A 23,018-nucleotide genomic window follows, 5' to 3' on the forward strand; every position below is an offset into this window, starting at 1 on the left:
TGTGACCCCAAATCCCCCCTTGCCCCCATAACCCCCCCATAACCCCAATTCCCCCGGTGACCCCAAATGCCCCCATGACCCCAAACCCCCCCGTGACCCCAAATCCCCCCCCGATCCCATAACCCCCCCATAACCCCAAATCCCCCCTTGCCCCCATAACCCCCCCATAACCCCAATTCCCCCATAACCCCAAACCCCCCCGTGACCCCAAATTCCCCCATGACCCCATAACCCCCCCATAACCCCAAATCCCCCCGTGCCCCCATAACCCCCCCATAACCCCAAATCCCCCCATGACCCCATAACCCCCCGTGACCCCAAATCCCCCCGTGACCCCAAACCCCCCTGTGACCCCAATTCCCCCCATGACCCCAAATCCCGTGACCTCAAACCCCCCCGTGACCCCATAACCCCCCCTGTGACCCCAAATCCCCCCGTGACCCCCCATAACCCCCCCGTGACCTCATAAGCCCCCCATAACCCCATAAGTCTCCCCGTGACCCCAAATTCCCCCATAACCCCAAATCCCCCCGTGCCCCCATAACCCCCCCATAACCCCAATTCCCCCCGTGACCCCAAATCCCCCTGTGCCCCCATAACCCACCCATAACCCCAAATGCCCCCGTGACCCCATAACCCCCCGTGGCCCCAAACCCCCCGGTGACCCCAAACCCCCCCGTGACCCCATAACCCCCGTGACTCCATAACCCCCCCGTGACCCCATAACCCCCCCTGTGACCCCAAATCCCCCCGTGACCCCCCATAACCCCCCCGTAACCCCATAAGCCCCCCATAACCCCAAATCCCCCCCGTGACCCCAAATCCCCCCGTGACCCCAAATCCACCCGTGACCCCAAACCTCCCCCAGTGACCCCAAATTCCCCCATGACCCCATAACCCCCTGTGACCCCAAATCCCCCCATGCCCCCATAACCCCCCCATAACCCCAATTCCCCCCGTGACCCCAAATCCCCCCATGACCCCATAACCCCCCGTGACCCCAAATGCCCCCATGACCCCAAACCCCCCTGTGACCCCAATTCCTCCCGTGACCCCAAATCCCGTGACCCCAAATCCCGTGACCTCAAACCCCCCTGTGACCCCAAATCCCCCTGTGCCCCCATAACCCCCCCATAACCCTAATTCCCCCCGTGACCCCAAACCCCCCCATGACCCCATAACCTCCCCCCGACCCCAAATCCCCCCGTGACCCCATAACCCCCCGTGACCCCATAACCCCCTCATATCCCTAAATCCCCCCATGACCCCATAACCCCCGTGACCCCAAATCCCCCCGTGACACCAAACCCCCCCATGACCCCATAACCCCCCCATAACCCCAATTCCCCCTGTGACCCCAAATCCCCCCTTGCCCCCATAACCCCCCCATAACCCCAATTCCCCCGGTGACCCCAAATGCCCCCATGACCCCAAACCCCCCCGTGACCCCAAATCCCCCCCCGATCCCATAACCCCCCCATAACCCCAAATCCCCCCTTGCCCCCATAACCCCCCCATAACCCCAATTCCCCCATAACCCCAAACCCCCCCGTGACCCCAAATTCCCCCATGACCCCATAACCCCCCCATAACCCCAAATCCCCCCGTGCCCCCATAACCCCCCCATAACCCCAAATCCCCCCATGACCCCATAACCCCCCGTGACCCCAAATCCCCCCGTGACCCCAAACCCCCCTGTGACCCCAATTCCCCCCATGACCCCAAATCCCGTGACCTCAAACCCCCCCGTGACCCCATAACCCCCCCTGTGACCCCAAATCCCCCCGTGACCCCCCATAACCCCCCCGTGACCTCATAAGCCCCCCATAACCCCATAAGTCTCCCCGTGACCCCAAATTCCCCCATAACCCCAAATCCCCCCGTGCCCCCATAACCCCCCCATAACCCCAATTCCCCCCGTGACCCCAAATCCCCCTGTGCCCCCATAACCCACCCATAACCCCAAATGCCCCCGTGACCCCATAACCCCCCGTGGCCCCAAACCCCCCGGTGACCCCAAACCCCCCCGTGACCCCATAACCCCCGTGACTCCATAACCCCCCCGTGACCCCATAACCCCCCCTGTGACCCCAAATCCCCCCGTGACCCCCCATAACCCCAAATCCCCCCATGACCCCAAACCCCCCCCATGACCCCATAACCCCCCATGACCCCAAACTGCCCTGTGACCCCAAATCCCCCCCGTGACCCCATAACCCCCCCATAACCCCAAATCCCCCCGTGACCCCATAACCCCCCCACGACCCCATAACCCCCGTGACCCCATAACCCCCCCACGACCCCATAACCCCCGTGACCCCATAACCCCCCCCGACCCCAAATCCCCCCCCATGACCCCAAATCCCCCTGTGACCCCATAAGCCCCGCACGACCCCATAACCCCCCCCGACCCCAAATCCCCCTCCGTGACCCCATAACCCCCCCATAACCCCAATTCCCCCCGTGATCCCAAACCCCCCCGTGAACCCATAACCCCCCCATAAGCCCAAATCCCCCCGTTACCCCAAATCCCCCTGTGCCCCCAATTCCCCCCATGACCCCAAATCCCGTGACCTCAAACCCCCCCGTGACCCCATAACCCCCCCTGTGACCCCAAATCCCCCCGTGACCCCCCATAACCCCCCGTGACCGCATAAGCCCCCCATAACCCCAATTCCCCCTGTGACCCCAAATCCCCCCGTGACCCCATACCTCCCCCCGTGACCCCAAATGCCCCCTGTGATCCCAAACCCCCCCGTGACCCCAAATCCCCCCGTGACCCCCCATAACCCCAAATCCCCCCATGACCCCAAACCCCCCCCATGACCCCATAACCCCCCATGACACCAAACTGCCCCGTGACCCCAAACCCCCCCGTGACCCCAAATCCCCCTGTGACCCCCCATAACCCCAAATCCCCCCGTGACCCCAAATCCCCCCGTGGCCTCCCATAACACCCCATAACCCCAAATCCCCCCATGACCCCATAACCCCCCGTGACCCAAATCCCCCTGTGACCCCATACCCCCCCATAACCCCAAATCCCCCCATGACACCAAACTGCCCCGTGACCCCAAACCCCCCTGTGACCCCAAATCCCCCCGTGACCCCCCATAACCCCAAATGCCCCCGTGACCCCAAACCCCCCCCATGACCCCATAACCCCCCCATAACCCCAATTCCCCCCGTGACTCCAAATCCCCCCGTGCCCCCATAACCCCCCCATAACCCCAAATCCCCCCGTGACCCCATAACCCCCCCATAACCCCAAATCCCCCCATGACACCAAACTGCCCCCTGACCCCAAACCCCCCTGTGACCCCAAATCCCCCCGTGACCCCAAACCCCCCCCATGACCCCATAACCCCCCCATAACCCCAAATCCCCCCGTGACCCCATAACCCCCCCTGTGACCCCAAATCCCCCCGTGACCCCATAACCCCCCGTGACCCCATAACCCCCTCATAACCCCAAATCCCCCCATGACCCCAAACCCCCCTGTGACCGCAAATCCCCCCGTGCCCCCATAACCCCCCCATAACCCCAAATCCCCCCATGACCCCATAACCCCCCCATAACCCCAAATCCCCCTGTGCCCCCAAACCCCCCCGTGACCCCAACCCCCCCCGTGGCCCCCCATAACCCCAAATCCCCCCGTGACCCCAAATCCCCCTGTGCCCCCAAACCCCCCCGTGACCCCAACCCCCCCCGTGGCCCCCCATAACCCCAAATCCCCCCGTGACCCCAAATCCCCCTGTGACCCCAAATCCCCCCATGCCCCCATAACCCCCCCATAACCCCAATTCCCCCTGTGACCCCAAATCCCCCCGTGACCCCATAACCCCCCCTGTGACCCCAAATCCCCCCGTGACCCCATAACCCCCCGTGACCCCATAACCCCCTCATAACCCCAAATCCCCCCATGACCCCAAACCCCCCCCATGACCCCATAACCCCCCCATAACCCCAATTCCCCCCGTGACTCCAAATCCCCCCGTGCCCCCATAACCCCCCGTGACCCCATAACCCCCCGTGACCCCAAATCCCCCCCCGTGACCCCAAATCCCCCTGTGACCCCATAAGCCCCGCACGACCCCATAACCCCCCCCGACCCCAAATCCCCCCCCGTGACCCCAAATCCCCCTGTGACCCCATAAGCCCCGCACGACCCCATAACCCCCCCAGACCCCAAATCCCCCCCCGTGACCCCATAACCCCCCATAACCCCAAATCCCCCCGTGACCCCAAATCCCCCCCTGTGACCCCAAATCCCCCCACGACCCCATAACCCCCCATAACCCCAAATCCCCCCGTGACCCCATAACCCCCCCTGTGACCCCAAATCCCCCCACGACCCCATAACCCCCCCATAACCCCAAATCCCCCCATGACACCAAACTGCCCCGTGACCCCAAACCCCCCCGTGACCCCAAATCCCCCCGTGACCCCCCATAACCCCAAATCCCCCCGTGACCCCAAACCCCCCCCATGACCCCATAAGCCCCCCATAACCCCAATTCCCCCCGTGACTCCAAATCCCCCCGTGCCCCCATAACCCCCCCTGTGACCCCAAATCCCCCCATGACCCCAAATCCCCCCCCGTGACCCCAAATCCCCCTGTGACCCCATAAGCCCCGCATGACCCCATAACCCCCCCAGACCCCAAATCCCCCCCCGTGACCCCATAACCCCCCCATAACCCCAAATCCCCCTATGACCCCATAACCCCCCGTGACCCCAAACCCCCCTGTGACCCCAATTCCCCCCATGACCCCAAATCCCGTGACCTCAAACCCCCCCGTGACCCCATAACCCCCCCTGTGACCCCAAATCCCCCCGTGACCCCCCATAACCCCCCCGTAACCCCATAAGCCCCCCATAACCCCAAATCCCCCCGTGACCCCAAATCCCCCCGTGACCCCAAATCCACCCGTGACCCCATACCTCCCCCAGTGACCCCAAATTCCCCCATGACCCCATAACCCCCTGTGACCCCAAATCCCCCCATGCCCCCATAACCCCCCCATAACCCCAAACCCCCCCGTGACCCCAAATCCCCCCATGACCCCATAACCCCCCGTGACCCCAAATGCCCCCATGACCCCAAATCCCCCCATGACCCCATAACCCCCCCATAACCCCAAATCCCCCCGTGACCCCAAATCCCCCCGTGCCCCCATAACCCCCCCATAACCCCAATTCCCCCCGTGACCCCAAATCCCCCCATGACCCCATAACCCCCCCATAACCCCAAATCCCCCCGTGACCCCATAACCCCCCCTGTGACCCCAAATCCCCCCACGACCCCATAACCCCCCCCATGACCCCATAACCCCCCATGACCCCAAACTGCCCCGTGACCCCAAATCCCCCCCGTGACCCCATAACCCCCCCATAACCCCAAATCCCCCCGTGACCCCATAACCCCCCCTGTGACCCCAAATCCCCCCACGACCCCATAACCCCCGTGACCTGAGCCGGAACACGGCGGTGTCGCTCACGACGTTGCTGCTGATGCTGAGGGTCTCAGCGGTGAGAAAAACCCGCAGGGGCAACGGGGGGGGGCTGTGGGGGGGGGTCACACGTCAGAGACCCCAAATCCACCCCATAAAATCCCACCCCATAAAATCCCACCCCATAAAATCCCCCCCCGCGCCCACCTGTAGTCGGCGGCGCAGCGGCACAGGTGGAGGTGGAGCTCGGTTAATGGGGTCGGGGGGCTGTACCCCAAAATGGGGTCGTCCTCCAGGCACAGCAGATCCAGAAGCTGTAGGGTGGGGGGGGGGGGAAGACCCCAAAAAATGGGGGGGTGAGGGGTGGGGACCCCAAATAGAGAAGCCCAAAATGGGGACCCCAAAATGCAGACCCCAAAATGGAGACCCCAAAGAGGGACCCCAAAAGCCAGACCCCAAAATCTGGACCCCAAAATGGAGACCCCAAAGAGGGACCCCAAAAGCCAGACCCCAAAATGGGGACCCCAAAATGGGGTCGTCCTCCAGGCACAGCAGATCCAGAAGCTGTAGGGTGGGGGGGGGGGAAGACCCCAAAAAATGGGGGGCTGAGGGGGAACCCCAAAATACGGACCCCAAATAGAGAACCCCAAAAAAGAGACCCCATATAGGGACCCCAAAAAGGGAAACCCCAAAGAGGGACCCCAAAAAAGGGGGACCCCAAATAGTGACCCCAAATAGGGACCCCAAAAAGGGAAACCCCAAATAAGGACCCCAAAAAAGGGGACCCCAAAGAAGGGGGACCCCAAATAGGGACCCCAAAAAGGGAAAACCCCAAATAGGGACCCCAAAAAAGGTACCCCAAAAAAGGGGACCCCAAAAAAGGGGGACCCCAAATAGGGACCCCAAAAAGGGAAAACCCCAAATAGGGACCCCAAATAGGGAGACCCCAAATAGCGACCCCAAATAGGGACCCCAAAAAGGGAAACTCCAAATAGGGACCCCAAAAGGTACCCCAAAAAAGGGGACCCCAAAAAAGGGGAACCCCAAATAGGGACCCCAAATAGGGACCCCAAAAAGGGAAACTCCAAATAGGGACCCCAAAAGGTACCCCAAAAAAGGGGACCCCAAAAAAGGGGGACTCCAAATAGGGACCCCAAAAAGGGAAAACCCCAAATAGGGACCCCAAAAAGGGACCCCAAATAGGAACACCCCAAAAAAGGTACCCCAAAAAAGGGGACCCCAAATACATACCCCAAAAAAGGGGAGCCCCAAAGAGGGACCCCCAAAAAGGGACCCCAAATAGGAACACCCCAAATACGGACCCCAAAAAGGGAAACCCCAAATAAGGACCCCAAAAAAGGTACCCCAAAAAAGGGGACCCCAAAAAAGGGGGACCCTAAATAGGGACCCCAAAAAGGGAAAACCCCAAATAGGGACCCCAAATAGGGAGACCCCAAATAGCGACCCCAAATAGGGACCCCAAAAAGGGAAACCCCAAATAGGGACTCCAAAAAAGGTACCCCAAAAAAGGGGGACCTCAAATAGTGACCCCAAATAGGGACCCCAAAAAGGGAAAACCCCAAATAGGGACCCCAAATAGGAACACCCCAATAGGGACCCCAAAAAGAACCCCAAAGAAGGGGAACCCCAAATAGGAACTCCTCAAATAGAGACCCCAAAAAGGGAAACCCCAAATAGGGACCCCAAAAAAGGGAAACTCCAAATAGGGACCCCAAATAGGGACCCCAAAAAGGGAAACCCCAAATAAGGACCCCAAAAAAGGGGACCCCAAAGAAGGAGGACCCCAAATAGGGACCCCAAAAAGGGACCCCAAAAAGGGAAACTCCAAATAGGGACCCCAAAAGGTACCCCAAAAAAGGGGACCCCAAAAAAGGGGGACCCCAAATAGGGACCCCAAAAAGGGAAAACCCCCAATAGGGACCCCAAATAGGGAGACCCCAAATAGGGACCCCAAAAAGGGAAACCCCAAATAGGGACTCCAAAAAAGGTACCCCAAAAAAGGGGGACCTCAAATAGTGACCCCAAATAGGGACCCCAAAAAGGGAAAACCCCAAATAGGGACCCCAAATAGGGAGACCCCAAATAGCGACCCCAAATAGCGCCCCCAAAAGCGCCCCCATACCTGGCGGTACCAGCGCAGCTCTGGGGGCTCCGGGCGGTGCCTCAGCGTCGCCCCCTCCAGGGCCACCGACACCACCAGCTCCTGCGGGCATCCCATAATAGTGCCCACCCCATAACCCGCCCCATAACCCGCCCCATAACCCCCCCACCCCATAACGCCACCCCATAACTCGCCCCATAAACCCCTGCCCTATAACTGACCCCATAACCCCCCCACCCCATAACCCCGCCCCTTAAACCCCCACCCTATAACTGACCCTATAACCCCCCACCCTATAACTGACCCCATAACCCGCCCACCCCATAACCCCGCCCCTTAAACCTCTGCCCTATAACTGACCCCATAACCCCCCCACCCCATAACCCCACCCCATAAACCCCCACCCTATAACTGACCCTATAACCCCCCACCCTATAACTGACCCCATAACCCCCCACCCCATAACTCGCCCCATAAACCCCTGCCCTATAACTGACCCCATAACCCCCCACCCCATAACCCCGCCCCATAAACCCCCACCCTATTACTGACCCTATAACCCCCCACCCTATAACTGACCCCATAACCCGCCCACCCCATAACCCCGCCCCTTAAACCCCCACCCTATAACTGACCCTATAACCCCCCACCCTATAACTGACCCCATAACCCCCCACCCCATAACTCGCCCCATAAACCCCTGCCCTATAACTGACCCCATAACCCCCCCACCCCATAACCCCGCCCCTTAAACCCCCACCCTATAACTGACCCTATAACCCCCCACCCTATAACTGACCCCATAACCCCCCACCCCATAACTCGCCCCATAAACCCCTGCCCTATAACTGACCCCATAACCCCCCCACCCCATAACCCCGCCCCTTAAACCCCCACCCTATAACTGACCCTATAACCCCCCACCCTATAACTGACCCCATAACCCCCCACCCCATAACTCACCCCATAAACCCCTGCCCTATAACTGACCCCATAACCCCCCCACCCCATAACCCCGCCCCATAAACCCCCACCCTATAACTGACCCTATAACCCCCCACCCTATAACTGACCCCATAACCCCCCCACCCCATAACCCCGCCCCTTAAACCCCCACCCTATAACTGACCCTATAACCCCCCCACCCCATAACCCGCTCCATAAACCCCTACCCCATAAGTGACCCCATAACCCATCCCATAAACCCCCACCCCACACCAAAACCCCATAACCAAACCCACCCCATACCCCACCCCATAAACCCCCACCCTATAACTGATCCCACAAACCCCCCTGCCCCACACCAAAACCCCACCCCATAACCCCCCACCCCATAACCCCCCACCCCAAAACCCCACCCCATAAGCCCCCACCCCACAACACTCCAACCCACATCAAAACCCCATAACCAAATCCACCCCATAACCCCACCCCATAACCCCCCACCCCACATCTGACCCCATAACCCCCCACCCCAAACCTCACCCCATAACCAAACCCACCCCATAACTCCCACCCCATATCCCACCCCACAGCCCACCCCAAAACTTCACCCCATAACCCAACCCATAACCTCACCCCACACCCCATAACCCACCCCATAGCCCATCCCATAACCCCCCTCCCCACACCCCGTAACCCCCACCCCATACCCGACCCCATAACCCCACCCCATAACCAAACCCACCCCATAACCCCCCACCCCATACCCCACCCCACAACCCCCCACCCCATACCCCACCCCATATCCCACCCCATAACCCCCCACCCCATATCCCCACCCCATACCCCACCCCATATCCCCACCCCACAACCCCCCACCCCATACCCGACCCCAAAACCCCCCACCCCATAACCCCACCCCATACCTGACCCCATAAACCCCACCCATAACCCCCCACCCCAAACCTCACCCCAAAACCCACAATCCCACAACCCCACCCCATACCCCACCCCATACCCCACCCCATATCCCACCCCATAACCCCACCCCACAACCCCCCACCCCATATCCCACCCCATAACCCCCACCCCATACCCGACCCCATAACCCCACCCCATAACCCCACCCCACAACCCCCCACCCCAAACCTCACCCCATAACCAAATCCACTCCATAACCCACCCTAAAATCCCCCACCCCATACCCGGCCCCCATAACCCCACCCACCCCATAACCCCCCACTCCATACCCCACCCCACAACCCCTCACCCCATACCCGACCCCATAACCCCACCCCATAACCCCCTGCCCCATAACCCCACCCCACAACCCCCACCCCAAACCTCACCCCATAACCAAACCCACCCCATAACCCACCCCATATCCTACCCCATAACCCCCACCCCATACCCGACCCCATAACCCCACCCCATAACCAAACCCACCCCATAACCCCCCACTCCATACCCCACCCCACAACCCCACCCCATACCCGACCCCATAACCCCCCACCCCACAACCCCACCCCATACCCGACCCCATAACCCCCCCACCCCATAACCCCCCACCCCAAACCTCACCCCATAACCAAGCCCACCCCACAACCCCACCCCATACCCCACCCCACAACCCCCCACCCCAAACCTCACCCCATAACCAAACCCCTACCCCATAACCCCCACCCCATACCCAACCCCATAACCCCACCCCATACCCGACCCCATAACCCCCCCACCTTGACGTCCCCCCTCAGGACCCCCCTGACGGCCGCCCCCAACATCCGGCTCGTTTTGGGGTGGGGGGGTTTGGGGTCGTCCCACGGCAGCACTGTGGGGTGCAGGTGGGGGGGGGGCGGCCCTATAGGCACCTCCAGGGACCCCGACCCCAAATCGTCCGCAACCGACCCTAAAAGGGGGAGGGGGTGGTGGTTAGGGGGGCGCAGAAACCCCGACAGACCCCAAATCCCACTGAGAAACCCTATAGGGATTTGGGATCCTATGGGGTGGGGATGGGGTAAGCGGGTCCCTATGGGGTCCCTATGGGGTCAGGGTGGCAGTATGGGGTCGCTATGGGGTCAGTGTGACCTTCTGGGGTCTGTGTGTCCCTATGGGTCCTTATGGGGTCCTTATGGGGTCAGTGTGGCTCTAGGGGTCCCTATGGGGTCCCTATGGGCTCAGTGCATCCTTATGGGGTCCCTATGGGGTCAGGGTGGCAGTATGGGGCCCCTATGGGATCAGTGTGTCCCTATGGGGTCAGTGTGGCCCTATGGGTCCCTATGGGGTCCCTATGGGGTCAGTGCATCCCTACAAGGTCCGTGTGTCCCTGTGGGTCCCTATGGGGTCCCTATGAGGTCTCTATGGGATCAGTGTGTCCCTATGGGGTCAGTGTGGCCCGATGGGGTCCCTATGGGGTCGGTGTATCCCTATGGGTCTCTATAGGGTCCCTATGGGGTCGGTGTGTCCCTATGGGTCCCCATGGGGTTCCTATGGGGTCAGTCATCCCTATGGGGTCAGTGTGACCCTGTGGGTCCCTATGGGGTCCCTATGGGTCCTTATGGGGTCAGTGTGTCCCTATGGGGTCAGTGCATCCCTATGGGGTCTCTATGGGGTCTCTATGGGGTCTCTATGGGGTCAGTGCATCCCTATGGGGTCTCTATGGGGTCAGTGTGTCCCTATGGGGTCAGTGTGGCTCTATGGGGTCCCTATGGGGTCAGTGTGCCCCTATGGGGTCCCTATGGGGTCGGTGTATCCCTATGGGTCTCTATAGGGTCCCTATGGGGTCAGTGCATCCCTATGGGGTCCCTATGGGGTCAGTGCATCCCTATGGGTCCCTATGGGGTCGGTGCCCCCCCCCGCCCCATACCTGCATGAAATAGGGCCAGGCTCTCCGCCTCGATGCCGGCGCAGCTCCGCCCGCTGTGCCCCCCTTATAGGGTCCCTATGGGGTCGGTGTGTCCCTATGGGGTCTCTATGGGGTCAGTGTGTCCCTATGGGGTCATATGGGGTCAGTGTGTCCCTGTCAGTCCCTATGGGGTCAGTGCATCCCTATGGGGTCTCTATGGGGTCAGTGTGTCCCTATGGGGTCTCTATGGGGTCTCTATGGGGTCAGTGTGTCCCTATGGGGTCGGTGCATCCCTATGGGGTCTCTATGGGGTCAGTGTGTCCCTATGAAGTCAGTACATCCCTATGGGGTCCCTATGGGGTCAGTGTGTCCCTATGGGGTCGGTGTGTCCCTATAGGTCCCTATGGGGTCGGTGCCCCCCCGCCCCATACCTGCATGAAATAGGGCCAGGCTCTCCGCCTCGATGCTGGCGCAGCTCCGCCCGCTGTGCCCCCCCTTATAGGGTCCCTATGGGGTCGGTGTGTCCCTGTGGGTCCCTATGGGGTCCCTATGGGGTCCCTATGGGGTCAGTGTGTCCCTGTCAGTCCCTATGGGGTCAGTGCATCCCTATGGGGTCTCTATGGGGTCAGTGTGTCCCTATGGCGTCAGTGCATCCCTATGGGGTCTCTATGGGGTCTCTACGGGGTCAGTGTGTCCCTATGGGGTCTCTATGGGGTCTCTATGGGGTCAGTGTGTCCCTATGGCGTCAGTGTGTCCCTATAGGTCCCTATGGGGTCGGTGTGTCCCTATGGGTCCCTATGGGGTCCCTATGGGGTTGGTGTGTCCCTATAGGTCCCTATGGGGTCGGTGTGTCCCTATGGGGTCTCTATGGGGTTCCTATGGGGTCAGTCATCCTTATGGGGTCAGTGTGTCCCTGTGGGTCCCTATGGGGTCCCTATGGGTCCTTATGGGGTCAGTGTGTCCCTGTCAGTCCCTATGGGGTCAGTGCATCCCTATGGGGTCTCTATGGGGTCAGTGTGTCCCTATGAAGTCAGTACATCCCTATGGGGTCCCTATGGGGTCAGTGTGTCCCTATGGTGTCAGTGCATCCCTATAGGTCCCTATGGGGTCAGTGTATCCCTATGGGTCCCTATGGGGTCCCTATGGGGTCGGTGTGTCCCTATAGGTCCCTATGGGGTCAGTGCATCCCTATGGGTCCCTATGGGGTCCCTATGGGGTCGGTGCCCCCCCCGCCCCATACCTGCATGAAATAGGGCCAGGCTCTCCGCCTCGATGCCGGCGCAGCTCCGCCCGCTGTGCCCCCCCTGCTGGCCAACCACGCACACGCGGCCCCCCCACAGCTCCAGCAGCAGCTCCCCGTGCTGCCCCTCCAGGGGGCGACCCTGAGGGTCCTGGGGGGGCGGGGGGACAATTTGGGGGGGGTCAGGGGGAGGTTGGAGGACCCACATGGAGGGGGGACGATTTGGGGAGGGGGTATCAGGGGGGAGGTTGGAGGACCCACATTTGGGGGGGGGGTCAGGGGGAGGTTGGAGGACCCACATGGGGGGGGACAATTTGGGGAGGGGGTGGTCAGGGGGAGGTTGGAGGACCCACATTTGGGTGGGGGGGGGGGCAGGGGGAGGTTGGAAGACCCATGTATGGGGTGGGGGGAGGGGCTCTGGGGGGGGGTCAGGGGGCATTGGAGGACCCACATGGGGGGGGTGAGGGGGAGGTTGGAGGACCCACAAGTGGGGTGGGGGGTGTTGGGGGGGGTCATGGGGAGGTTGGAGGACCCACATTTGGGGGGGGGGGTCAGGGGGAGGTTGGAGGACCATGTATGGGGTGGGGGGAGGGGCCCTGGGGGAGGGTCAGGGGGCATTGGAGGACCCACATGGGGGGGGGACAGTGGGAGGTTGGAGGACTTACATGTGGGGGGGGAGTTATGGGTGGGGGTCAGGGGGAGGTTGGAGGACCCACATTTGGGGGGGGGGGGTCAGGGGGAGGTTGGAGGACCCATGTATGGGGTGGGGGGAGGGGCCCTGGGGGGGGGTCAGGGGGCAGGGGGCATTGGAGGACCCACACGGGGGGGTGAGGGGGAGGTTGGAGGACCCACATTTGGGTGGGGGGGGTCAGGGGGAGGTTGGAGGACCCACATGGGGGGGGACAATTTGGGGAGGGGGTGTCAGGGGGGAGGTTGGAGGACTCACGTTTTGGTGGGGGGGGGGGTGAGGGGGAGGCTGGAGGACCCAGAAGTGGGGTGGAGGGAGGGGCTCTGGGGGGGGCAGGGGGCATTGGAGGACCCACATGGGGGGGGTCAGTGGGAGGTTGGAGGACCCACATTTGGGGGGGGACAATTTGGGGAGGGGGTGTCAGGGGGGAGGTTGGAGGAGCCACATTTGGGGGGGGATGACTATAGGGGGGGTCTGGGGGAGGTTGGAGGACCCACGTATGGAGTGGGGGGCTCTGGGGGGGGGGGGTCAGGGGGCATTGGAGGACCGACATGGGGGGGGACAATTTGGGGAGGAGGTGACACACAGATGATGGCACACACAGGTGACACACAGGTGATGACATACAGGTGACACACGTGACACAGAGGTGACACAGAAGTGACACACAGGTGATGACACACACACGTGACACACACAGGTGACACAGAGGTGACACAGAGGTGACACAGAGATGATGACACACACAGATGACACACGTGACACAGAGGTGACACAGAGGTGACACAGAGATGATGGCACACACAGGTGACACACAGGTGATGACACACACAGGTGACACACAGGTGACACACAGATGATGGCACACACAGATGACACACAGGTGACACAGAGGTGACACACAGGTGATGACACAGAGGTGACACAGAGGTGACACAGAGGTGATGACACAGAGGTGACACACAGGTGACACACAGGTGACACACAGGTGACACACAGAGGTGACAGAGGTGACACACAGAGGTGACACACAGAGGTGATGACACACAGGTGACACAGAGGTGACACAGAGGTGACACAGAGGTGACACACAGATGGTGACACAGAGTTGACACACAGGTGACACACAGGTGACACAGAGGTGACACAGGTGACACACAGAGGTGACACAGAGGTGATGACACACACAGATGATGACACAGAGGTGACACAGAGGTGACACACAGGTGATGACACGCACAGGTGACACAGAGGTGACACACAGATGATGACACAGAGGTGACACACAGGTGATGACACACACAGGTGACACAGAGGTGACACACAGATGATGACACAGAGGTGACACAGAGGTGACACACAGGTGACACACAGATTATGACACACACACAGGTGACACAGAGGTGACACAGAGGTGACACACAGGTGACACACAGATTATGACACACACACAGGTGACACAGAGGTGACACAGAGGTGACACACAGATGATGACACAGAGGTGACACAGAGGTGACACACAGGTGACACACAGGTGACACACAGATTATGACACACACACAGGTGACACAGAGGTGACACAGAGGTGACACACAGATGATGACACAGAGGTGACACAGAGGTGACACACAGGTGACACACAGGTGACACACAGATTATGACACACACACAGGTGACACAGAGGTGACACAGAGGTGACACACAGATGATGACACAGAGGTGACACAGAGGTGACACAGAGGTGACACAGAGGTGACACACCACAGCCGCGCAGTGCGCGGTGATGCGCCCCCGCTGGACGCAGAGGAGGACGGTGACGGCGCTTTGGGGACACGGCGGCGCTGAGCCCGAGGGCAGCGCGGGGCCTTCGTCGTCATCGTCATCGTCGTCGGCGTCATCGTCACCGTCGTCACCATCGGCGTCATCGTCGGCGTCACCTTCAGCATCGGGGCCACCATCGCCATCCAAGACTGGGGGCACAATGGGGCGCTGCCCCACGCTGTGCACCCATCCCATACAGACCCCAATGCCCCATAGAGACCCCACTGACCCCATAGAGACCCCAATGTGACCTCAAAACCCCATAGAGACCCCAATGTGACCCCAACAACCCCATAGAGACCCCATTGACCATAGGGACCCCAGAAAGACCCCAAAACCCCATAGAGACCCCACAGACACCCCAATGAAACCTCAACAACCCCACAGAGACCCCACTGACCCCATATGGACCCCAATGTGACCCCAACAACCCCATAGAGACCCCACTGACCCCATAGAGACCCCAATGTGACCCCAACAACCCCATAGAGACCCCACTGACCCCATATGGACCCCAATGTGACCCCAACAACCCCATAGAGACCCCACTGACCCCATAGAGACCCCAATGTGACCCCAACAACCCCATAGAGACCCCACCCACCCCATAGAGACCCCAATGTGACCTCAAAAACCCATAGAGACCCCACTGACCCCATATGGACCCCAATGTGACCCCAACAACCCCATAGCGACCCCACTGACTCCATAGAGACCCCAATGTGACCTCAACAACCCCATAGAGACCCCATTGACCATAGGGACCCCATAGAGACCCCACTGACCCCATAGAGACCCCAATGTGACCCCAACAACCCCATAGAGACCCCATTGACCATAGGGACCCCATAGAGACCCCACTGACGCCATAGGGACCCCAGTGTGACCTCAAAACCCCATAGAGACCCCACTGACCCCATAGCCCCCCATAGCCCCCCATAGAAACCTCACAGAGACCCCACTGACCCCATATGGACCCCAATGTGACCCCAACAACCCCATAGCGACCCCACTGACTCCATAGAGACCCCAATGTGACCTCAACAACCCCATAGAGACCCCATTGACCATAGGGACCCCATAGAGACCCCACTGACCCCATAGAGACCCCAATGTAACCTCAACAACCCCATAGAGACCCCATTGACCATAGGGACCCCATAGAGACCCCACTGACGCCATAGGGACCCCAGTGTGACCTCAAAACCCCATAGAGACCCCACTGACCCCATAGCCCCCCATAGCCCCCCATAGAAACCTCACAGAGACCCCACTGACCCCATAACCCCCCACAGAAACCCCAATACCCCATAGAGACCCCACTGACCCCATAGCCCCCCACAGAAACCCTAATACCCCATAGAGACCCCATAAGCCCCCACAGCCCCGGATAGAAACCCTAATACCCCATAGAAACCCCACTGACCCCACAGCCCCCCATAGAAACCCCCAAACCCCATAGAGACCCCACTGACCCCATAACTCCCCATAGCCCCCATAGAAACCCCCATACCCCATAGAGACTCCACTGACCCCATAGCCCCCATAGAAACCCCATAGAGACCCCACTGACCCCATAGCCCCCCATAGAAATCCTAATATCTTATAGAGACCCCACTGACCCCACAGCCCCCCATAGAAACCCCCATACCCCATACAGACCCCACTGACCCCATAGCCCCCATAGAAACCCCCAAACCCCATAGAGACCCCACTGACCCCATAACTCCCCATAGCCCCCATAGAAACCCCCATACCCCATACAGACCCCACTGACCCCATAGCCCCCATAGAAACCCCATAGAGACCCCACTGACCCCATAGCCCCCCATAGAAACCCCCATACCCCATAGAGACTCCACTGACCCCATAGCCCCCATAGAAACCCCAATACCCCATAGAGACCCCACTGACCCCATAACCCCCACAGCCCCCCATAGAAACCCCCATACCCCATAGAGACCCCACTGACCCCATAGCCCCCATAGAAACCCCATAGAGACCCCACTGACCCCATAGCCCCCCATAGAAATCATAATATCTTATAGAGACCCCACTGACCCCATAGCCCCCCATAGAAACCCCCATACCCCATACAGACCCCACTGACCCCATAGCCCCCATAGAAACCCCATAGAGACCCCACTGACCCCATACCCCCCACAGCCCCCCACAGAAACCCCAATACCCCATAGAGACCCCACTGACACCATAGCCCCCCACAGTCCCCCATAACCCCCCATAGAAACCCTAATACCTTATAGAGACCCCACTGACCCCATAGCCCCCCATAGCCCCCCATAGAAACCTCACAGAGACCCCACTGACCCCATCACCCCCCACAGAAACCCCAATACCCCAGAGAAACCCCACTGACCCCATAGCCCCCCACAGAAACCCTAATACCCCATAGAGACCCCATAACCCCCCACAGCCCCGGATAGAAACCCTAATACCCCATAGAAACCCCACTGACCCCATAACTCCCCATAGCCCCCCCTAGAAACCCCAATACCCCATAGAGACCCCACTAACCCCATAACTCCCCATAGCCCCCCAAAGAAACCCCAATACCCCATACAGACCTCACTGACCCCACAGCCCCCCATAGAAACCCCAATACCCCATAAAGACTCCCCCATAGAAACCCTAAAATCCCATAAAGACCCCACTGACCCCATAGAGACCCCCATAGAAACCCCAATACCCCATAAAGACCCCATAAAGACCCCATAGCCCCCATAGTCCCACCTGTCCCCCCCCCCGTGCAGGGCTTGAAGGTGTCACCGCTGGAGGGGGCGTGGCTTCCGGAGTGGGCGTGGCCTCCTGGAGGGGCGTGGCGTTCAGAAGGGGCGTGGCCACCCGTGGGGGCGTGGCCTCCTCCCTGGGGGGGCTCATCGGGGGGCGGGGGTCCGGCGGGTTCCCATAGCAGCAGGTCGTTGTTCAGCCTGTTGGGGGGGGGGTCCCAAAAATCACAAACCCATTGGGACCCCCCCCAAAATCCCCCCCCCCCCCCAACTACCCCCAAACCCATTGGCACCCCTCCCGCAAATTTACCCCCCTTAACCCCAAACCCATTGAGCCCCCCCCAAAATTACCCCCAATACCCCCAATGGCCCCCCCCCCCTTAACCCCAAACCCATTGAGACCCCCCCCAAAATTACCCCCTCTATACCCCCAAACCCAAGGGACCCCCCCCCCCATAACCCAAACCCATTGGGACCCCCCCCCCAAATTACCCCCCCTTAACCCCAAACCCATTGAGACCCCCCCCAAAATTACCCTCAATACCCCCAAACCCATTGAGACCCCCCTCAAAACTCCCCCCCCCCAAATTACCCCCCCCCAAAATTACCCCCCCCATAACCCCAAACCCATTGGGACCCCCCCCCAAATTACCCCCCCCCCCCCAAACTCCCCCCCCATAACCCCAAACCCATTGCCCCCCTTCCAAATACCCCCAAAGACATCAGGACCCCCCCCCCCAAACCCCCCTCAACCCCCCCCCAACACCCCCAGACCCACTGGGACCCCCCCCAAATCCCCCCTCCAACCCCCCCCAAATACCTCCAAGCCCATTGGGACCCCCCCCCAATCACCCCCCCCAACACCCCCAGACCCATTGGGACCCCCCCCCAATCACCCCCCCTCAACACCCCCCCTCCAAATACCTCCAAGCCCATTGCGACCCCCCCCCCAATGCCCCCCCCCAACACCCCCAGACCCATTGCCCCCCCCCCCAATCACCCACCCCCCAAGACCCCCAGACCCATTGGGACCCCCCCCAAACCCCCCCTCCAACCCCCCCCAAATACCTCCAAGCCCATTGGGACCCCCCCCCAAATCCACCCCCCCAACACCCCCAGACCCATTGGGACCCCCCCCTCCAACCCCCCCCAACACCCCCAGACCAACTGGGACCCCCCCCCAATCACCGCCCCCCAACACCCCTAGACCCATTGGGACCCCCCCCAAATCCCCCCTCCAACCCCCCCCAAATACCTCCAAGCCCATTGGGACCCCCCCAATCCCCCCCCCAACACCCCCAGACCCATTGGGACCCCCCCCCAATCCCCCCCTCCCAACACCCCCAGACCCATTGGGACCCCCCCCAAACCCCCCCTCCAACCCCCCCCAAATACCTCCAAGCCCATTGGGACCCCCCCAATCCCCCCCCCAACACCCCCAGACCCATTGGGACCCCCCCCCCAAACCCCCCCTCCAACCCCCACCCCCAAATACCTCCAAGCCCATTGGGACCCCCCCCCAATCCCCCCCCCCAACACCCCCAGACCCATTGGGACCCCCCCCACGACCCGCCCCCTCTGTGCCCCCCCCCACCTGTTGTAGAGTCTCTGCAGCAGCTGGGGGGGGCTGAGGCGGAGGTGGGCGCGGGGCAGCCTGAGATGGAGGGAGCACCACGACCCCCCCATGGCCCCCCCCACGAACCCCCCCATCTCCTCAGGGTTACCAGGTAACACTAACTGGGGGGGGGAAGAAATTATTTGGGGGGGGGGCAATGGGACTTTCAAAAAGACCCAACATTGGCCAAAAAAAGTGACCCCCCCCCCCCCCCCCAAATTGTCAGGAATTGCTCTACAACACTCAACCCCCCCCAAAAAAAAAAACCTAAAGCCCCCCCACCAAATCGAAGGGATTCTCTTATAAACGACCCCCCCCCCCCCCAACAAAAGAAATCCACCCCCCCCCCCAATCCTACATGGCCCCTCCCCAAAATTCCTGCACTGCCCCCCCCCCCCCCAAAAAAAAAGACCCCCCCCAACCCCATAGGAACCCCCCCAAAAAAAACTCAGACACCCCCCCAACCCATCAGAACCCCCCCCCCCCAAAAAAAACCCACCTTCTGGACATCCCCCCCCCCAAAAGACCCCTCAGAACCCCCCCTCCCCAAAACCCCACAAGACCCCCCCCCTCAAAAAAAGTCCAGACCCCCTCAACCCACAGGACCCCCCCCCCAAAAAAACCCCACCTTCTAAACCCCCCCCTCAAAAAAGCCCCTCCTGCACCCCCCACCCCCCAAAAAAAACCTCCTCCCTGGACCCCCCCCCCCTCCAAAATTACCCCCCCCCCCTTCCCGCGGGGGGGGGGGCCGCACCTCATGGCTCTCATAGATGCTGCGCTGGGAGGAGAACGGGGTGGGGGGGGGCACGCGGGGACCCCCAGATTGGGGGGGGGGGGGGGGAAAGTCACTTCCAACCTGGTTGGGGGGGGGAGGAAGGAGGAGTCAAAGGGGGGGTCGGGGGGAGGGGGGGGCACCCCACCCTCACACCCCCAATAGGACCCCCCCATAGTAACCCCCCCCCCCAATGGGACCCCCCCCCACATGGTGACCACCCCCCTACAATAAGACCCCTCTATGAGACCCATGGGTGCCCCCCCCCCATATGACCCCCCCCCTACAATAAGACCCCCCTATGAGAGACCCATGGGTGCCCCCCCCGTATGACCCCCCCCCCCCCTATAATAAGACCCCCCTATAAGAGACCCATGGGTGCCCCCCCCCCCCATACGACCCCCCCCTCCCCCATAAGAATCCCCCCATGGGTGACCCCCCCCCCCACAGGACCCCCTCCCATGGTGCCCCCCCCCCAATAAACCCCCCCCCTATGGGTCCCACGGGTGCCCCCCCCATATGACCCCCCCCCCACTATAAATAAGACCCTCTATGAGATCCATGGGTGCCCCCCCCCCATATGACCCCCCCCAACAGGAACCCCCCCCCCCATGGTGACCCCATCAATAACCCCCCCCCCCCCCCATGCCGACCCCCCCCCTCCACAATAAGACCCCCCTATGAGACCTATGGGTGGCCCCCCCCATAATGCCACCCTCCGTAAGAACCCCCCCATGGGTGACCCCCCCCCCAATGGTGACCCCCCCTCATTTGACCCCCTCCTTGGGACCCCCCCCCACAACAGGAACCCCCCCAGGGTGACCCCTCCAATAACCCCCCCCTCCCCCCCCCCATGGTGACCCCCCCCTCTACAATAAGACCCCCTATGGAACCCATGGGTGCCCCCCCCCCCCCCCAATACAAAATACGACCCCCCCCATAAGAAACCATATGGGTGACCCCCCCACCCACAATGGTGACCCCCCCCCCACCCCCCCCCTCTTGGGACCCTCCCCATAGTGACTCCCCCCCAACAGGAACCCCCCCATGTTCCCCCCCCACAAAAGAACCCCCCCCCCCATGGTGACCCCCCCCCCAATAAGACCCCCCCCCATGGGTCCCATGGGTGCCCCCCCCCCACCAATAGGACTCCCCCTACAGGAACCCCCCCATGGTGACCCCCTCCAATAACCCCCCCCCATGGCGAACCCCCCCCCCCCCCCCCCCCACAATAAGACCCCCCTATGAGACCCACGGGTGCCCCCCCCCCGTAGGACCCCCCCCCATGTGTGCCCCCCCCATAAGCCCCCCAATAAGTGCCCTCCCCCAATAAGACAGCCCCATGTTGACCCCCCCCCAAATATGAACCCCCATAGGTGCCCCCCCCCAATTTGAGCCCCCATAAATATGCCCCCCCCCAATATAACACCTCCCATAGGTGCCCCCCCCCAAAATAAGACCCCCTTATGGATGCCCCCCCCCCAACATGACCCCCCCATAGGTGCCCCCCCCAAATAAGAACCCCCCCATAAGTGCCCCCCCCGATATAACACCTCCCATAGGTGCCCCCCCCCCCAAATAAGACCCCCTTATGGATGCCCCCCCCCCCAACATGACCCCCCATAGGTGCCCCCCCCCAAATAAGAACCCCCCCATAGGTGCCCCCCCCCCCAAATAAGACCCCCTTATGGATGCCCCCCCCCTAATATAACACCTCCCATAGGTGCCCCCCCCCAAAATAAGACCCCCTTATGGATGCCCCCCCCCCAACATGACCCCCCCATAGGTGCCCCCCCCAAATAAGAACCCCCCCATAAGTGCCCCCCCCGATATAACACCTCCCATAGGTGCCCCCCCCCCCAAATAAGACCCCCTTATGGATGCCCCCCCCCCAACATGACCCCCCATAGGTGCCCCCCCCCAAATAAGAACCCCCCCATAGGTGCCCCCCCCCCCAAATAAGACCCCCTTATGGATGCCCCCCCCCTAATATAACACCTCCCATAGGTGCCCCCCCCCCAAATAAGACCCCCTTATGGATGCCCCCCCCAACATGACCCCCCCATAGGTGCCCCCCCCCAAATAAGAACCCCCCCATAAGTGCCCCCCCCCAATATAACACCTCCCATAGGTGCCCCCCCCCCAAAATAAGACCCCCTTATGGATGCCCCCCCCAACATGATCCCCCCATAGGTGCCCCCCCCCAAATAAGAACCCCCCCATAGGTGCCCCCCCCCTAATATAACACCTCCCATAGGTGCCCCCCCTCCCAAAATAAGACCCCCTTATGGATGCCCCCCCCAACATGATCCCCCCATAGGTGCCCCCCCCCAAATAAGAACCCCCCCATAGGTGCCCCCCCCCAATATAACACCTCCCATAGGTGCCCCCCCCCCCCAAATAAGACCCCCTTATGGATGCCCCCCCCCCCAACATGACCCCCATAGGTGCCCCCCCCAAATAAGAACCCCCCCATAAGTGCCCCCCCCCCCCAATATAACACCTCCCATAGGTGCCCCCCCCCCAAAATAAGACCCCCTTATGGATGCCCCCCCCCCAACATGCCCCCCCCCAATAATCCTCCCCCCAATAACCCCCCTCATGGGTGCCCCCCCCCAGTCAATACGACCCCACAAAGTGCCCCCCCCCCCAAATTAAGACTCCCCCCATGCGTGCCCCCCCCCTCCCATAGGTGCCCCCCCCCCTCACGTGATCAGACTCGGCTCCGCCCCCATCCCTGCAGCCGCTTGCAGCCATTGGACGGAGCCCAAATCCG

The 23,018-nt window shown here is 61.3% G+C and overlaps 1 protein-coding gene across 1 annotated transcript in view; it reads right to left on the reverse strand.

Annotated features, from left to right (window-relative positions):
* Positions 1 to 20,297, reverse strand: part of LOC149913456 (autophagy-related protein 2 homolog A-like) — a 60,719-nt gene extending 40,422 nt beyond the window's left edge. The window contains exons 1-9 of the mRNA XM_090129765.1: positions 20,225 to 20,297; positions 19,450 to 19,592; positions 17,860 to 18,056; positions 15,049 to 15,257; positions 12,600 to 12,750; positions 10,254 to 10,423; positions 7,597 to 7,677; positions 5,661 to 5,767; positions 5,473 to 5,565 (exon numbers count right to left, since the gene is read on the reverse strand). Coding sequence (XP_089985891.1) covers positions 5,473 to 5,565; positions 5,661 to 5,767; positions 7,597 to 7,677; positions 10,254 to 10,423; positions 12,600 to 12,750; positions 15,049 to 15,257; positions 17,860 to 18,056; positions 19,450 to 19,565 — 1,124 coding nt within the window. The 5' untranslated portion in view covers positions 19,566 to 19,592; positions 20,225 to 20,297. The remainder of the gene's footprint in view (positions 1 to 5,472; positions 5,566 to 5,660; positions 5,768 to 7,596; positions 7,678 to 10,253; positions 10,424 to 12,599; positions 12,751 to 15,048; positions 15,258 to 17,859; positions 18,057 to 19,449; positions 19,593 to 20,224) is intronic.
* Between the last annotated feature and the right edge of the window lie 2,721 nt (positions 20,298 to 23,018).

This window comes from Phasianus colchicus, chromosome 37 (assembly GCF_987193195.1).
Source record: "Phasianus colchicus chromosome 37, bPhaCol1.hap1.1, whole genome shotgun sequence".
Taxonomy (NCBI): Eukaryota; Metazoa; Chordata; class Aves; order Galliformes; family Phasianidae; genus Phasianus; species Phasianus colchicus.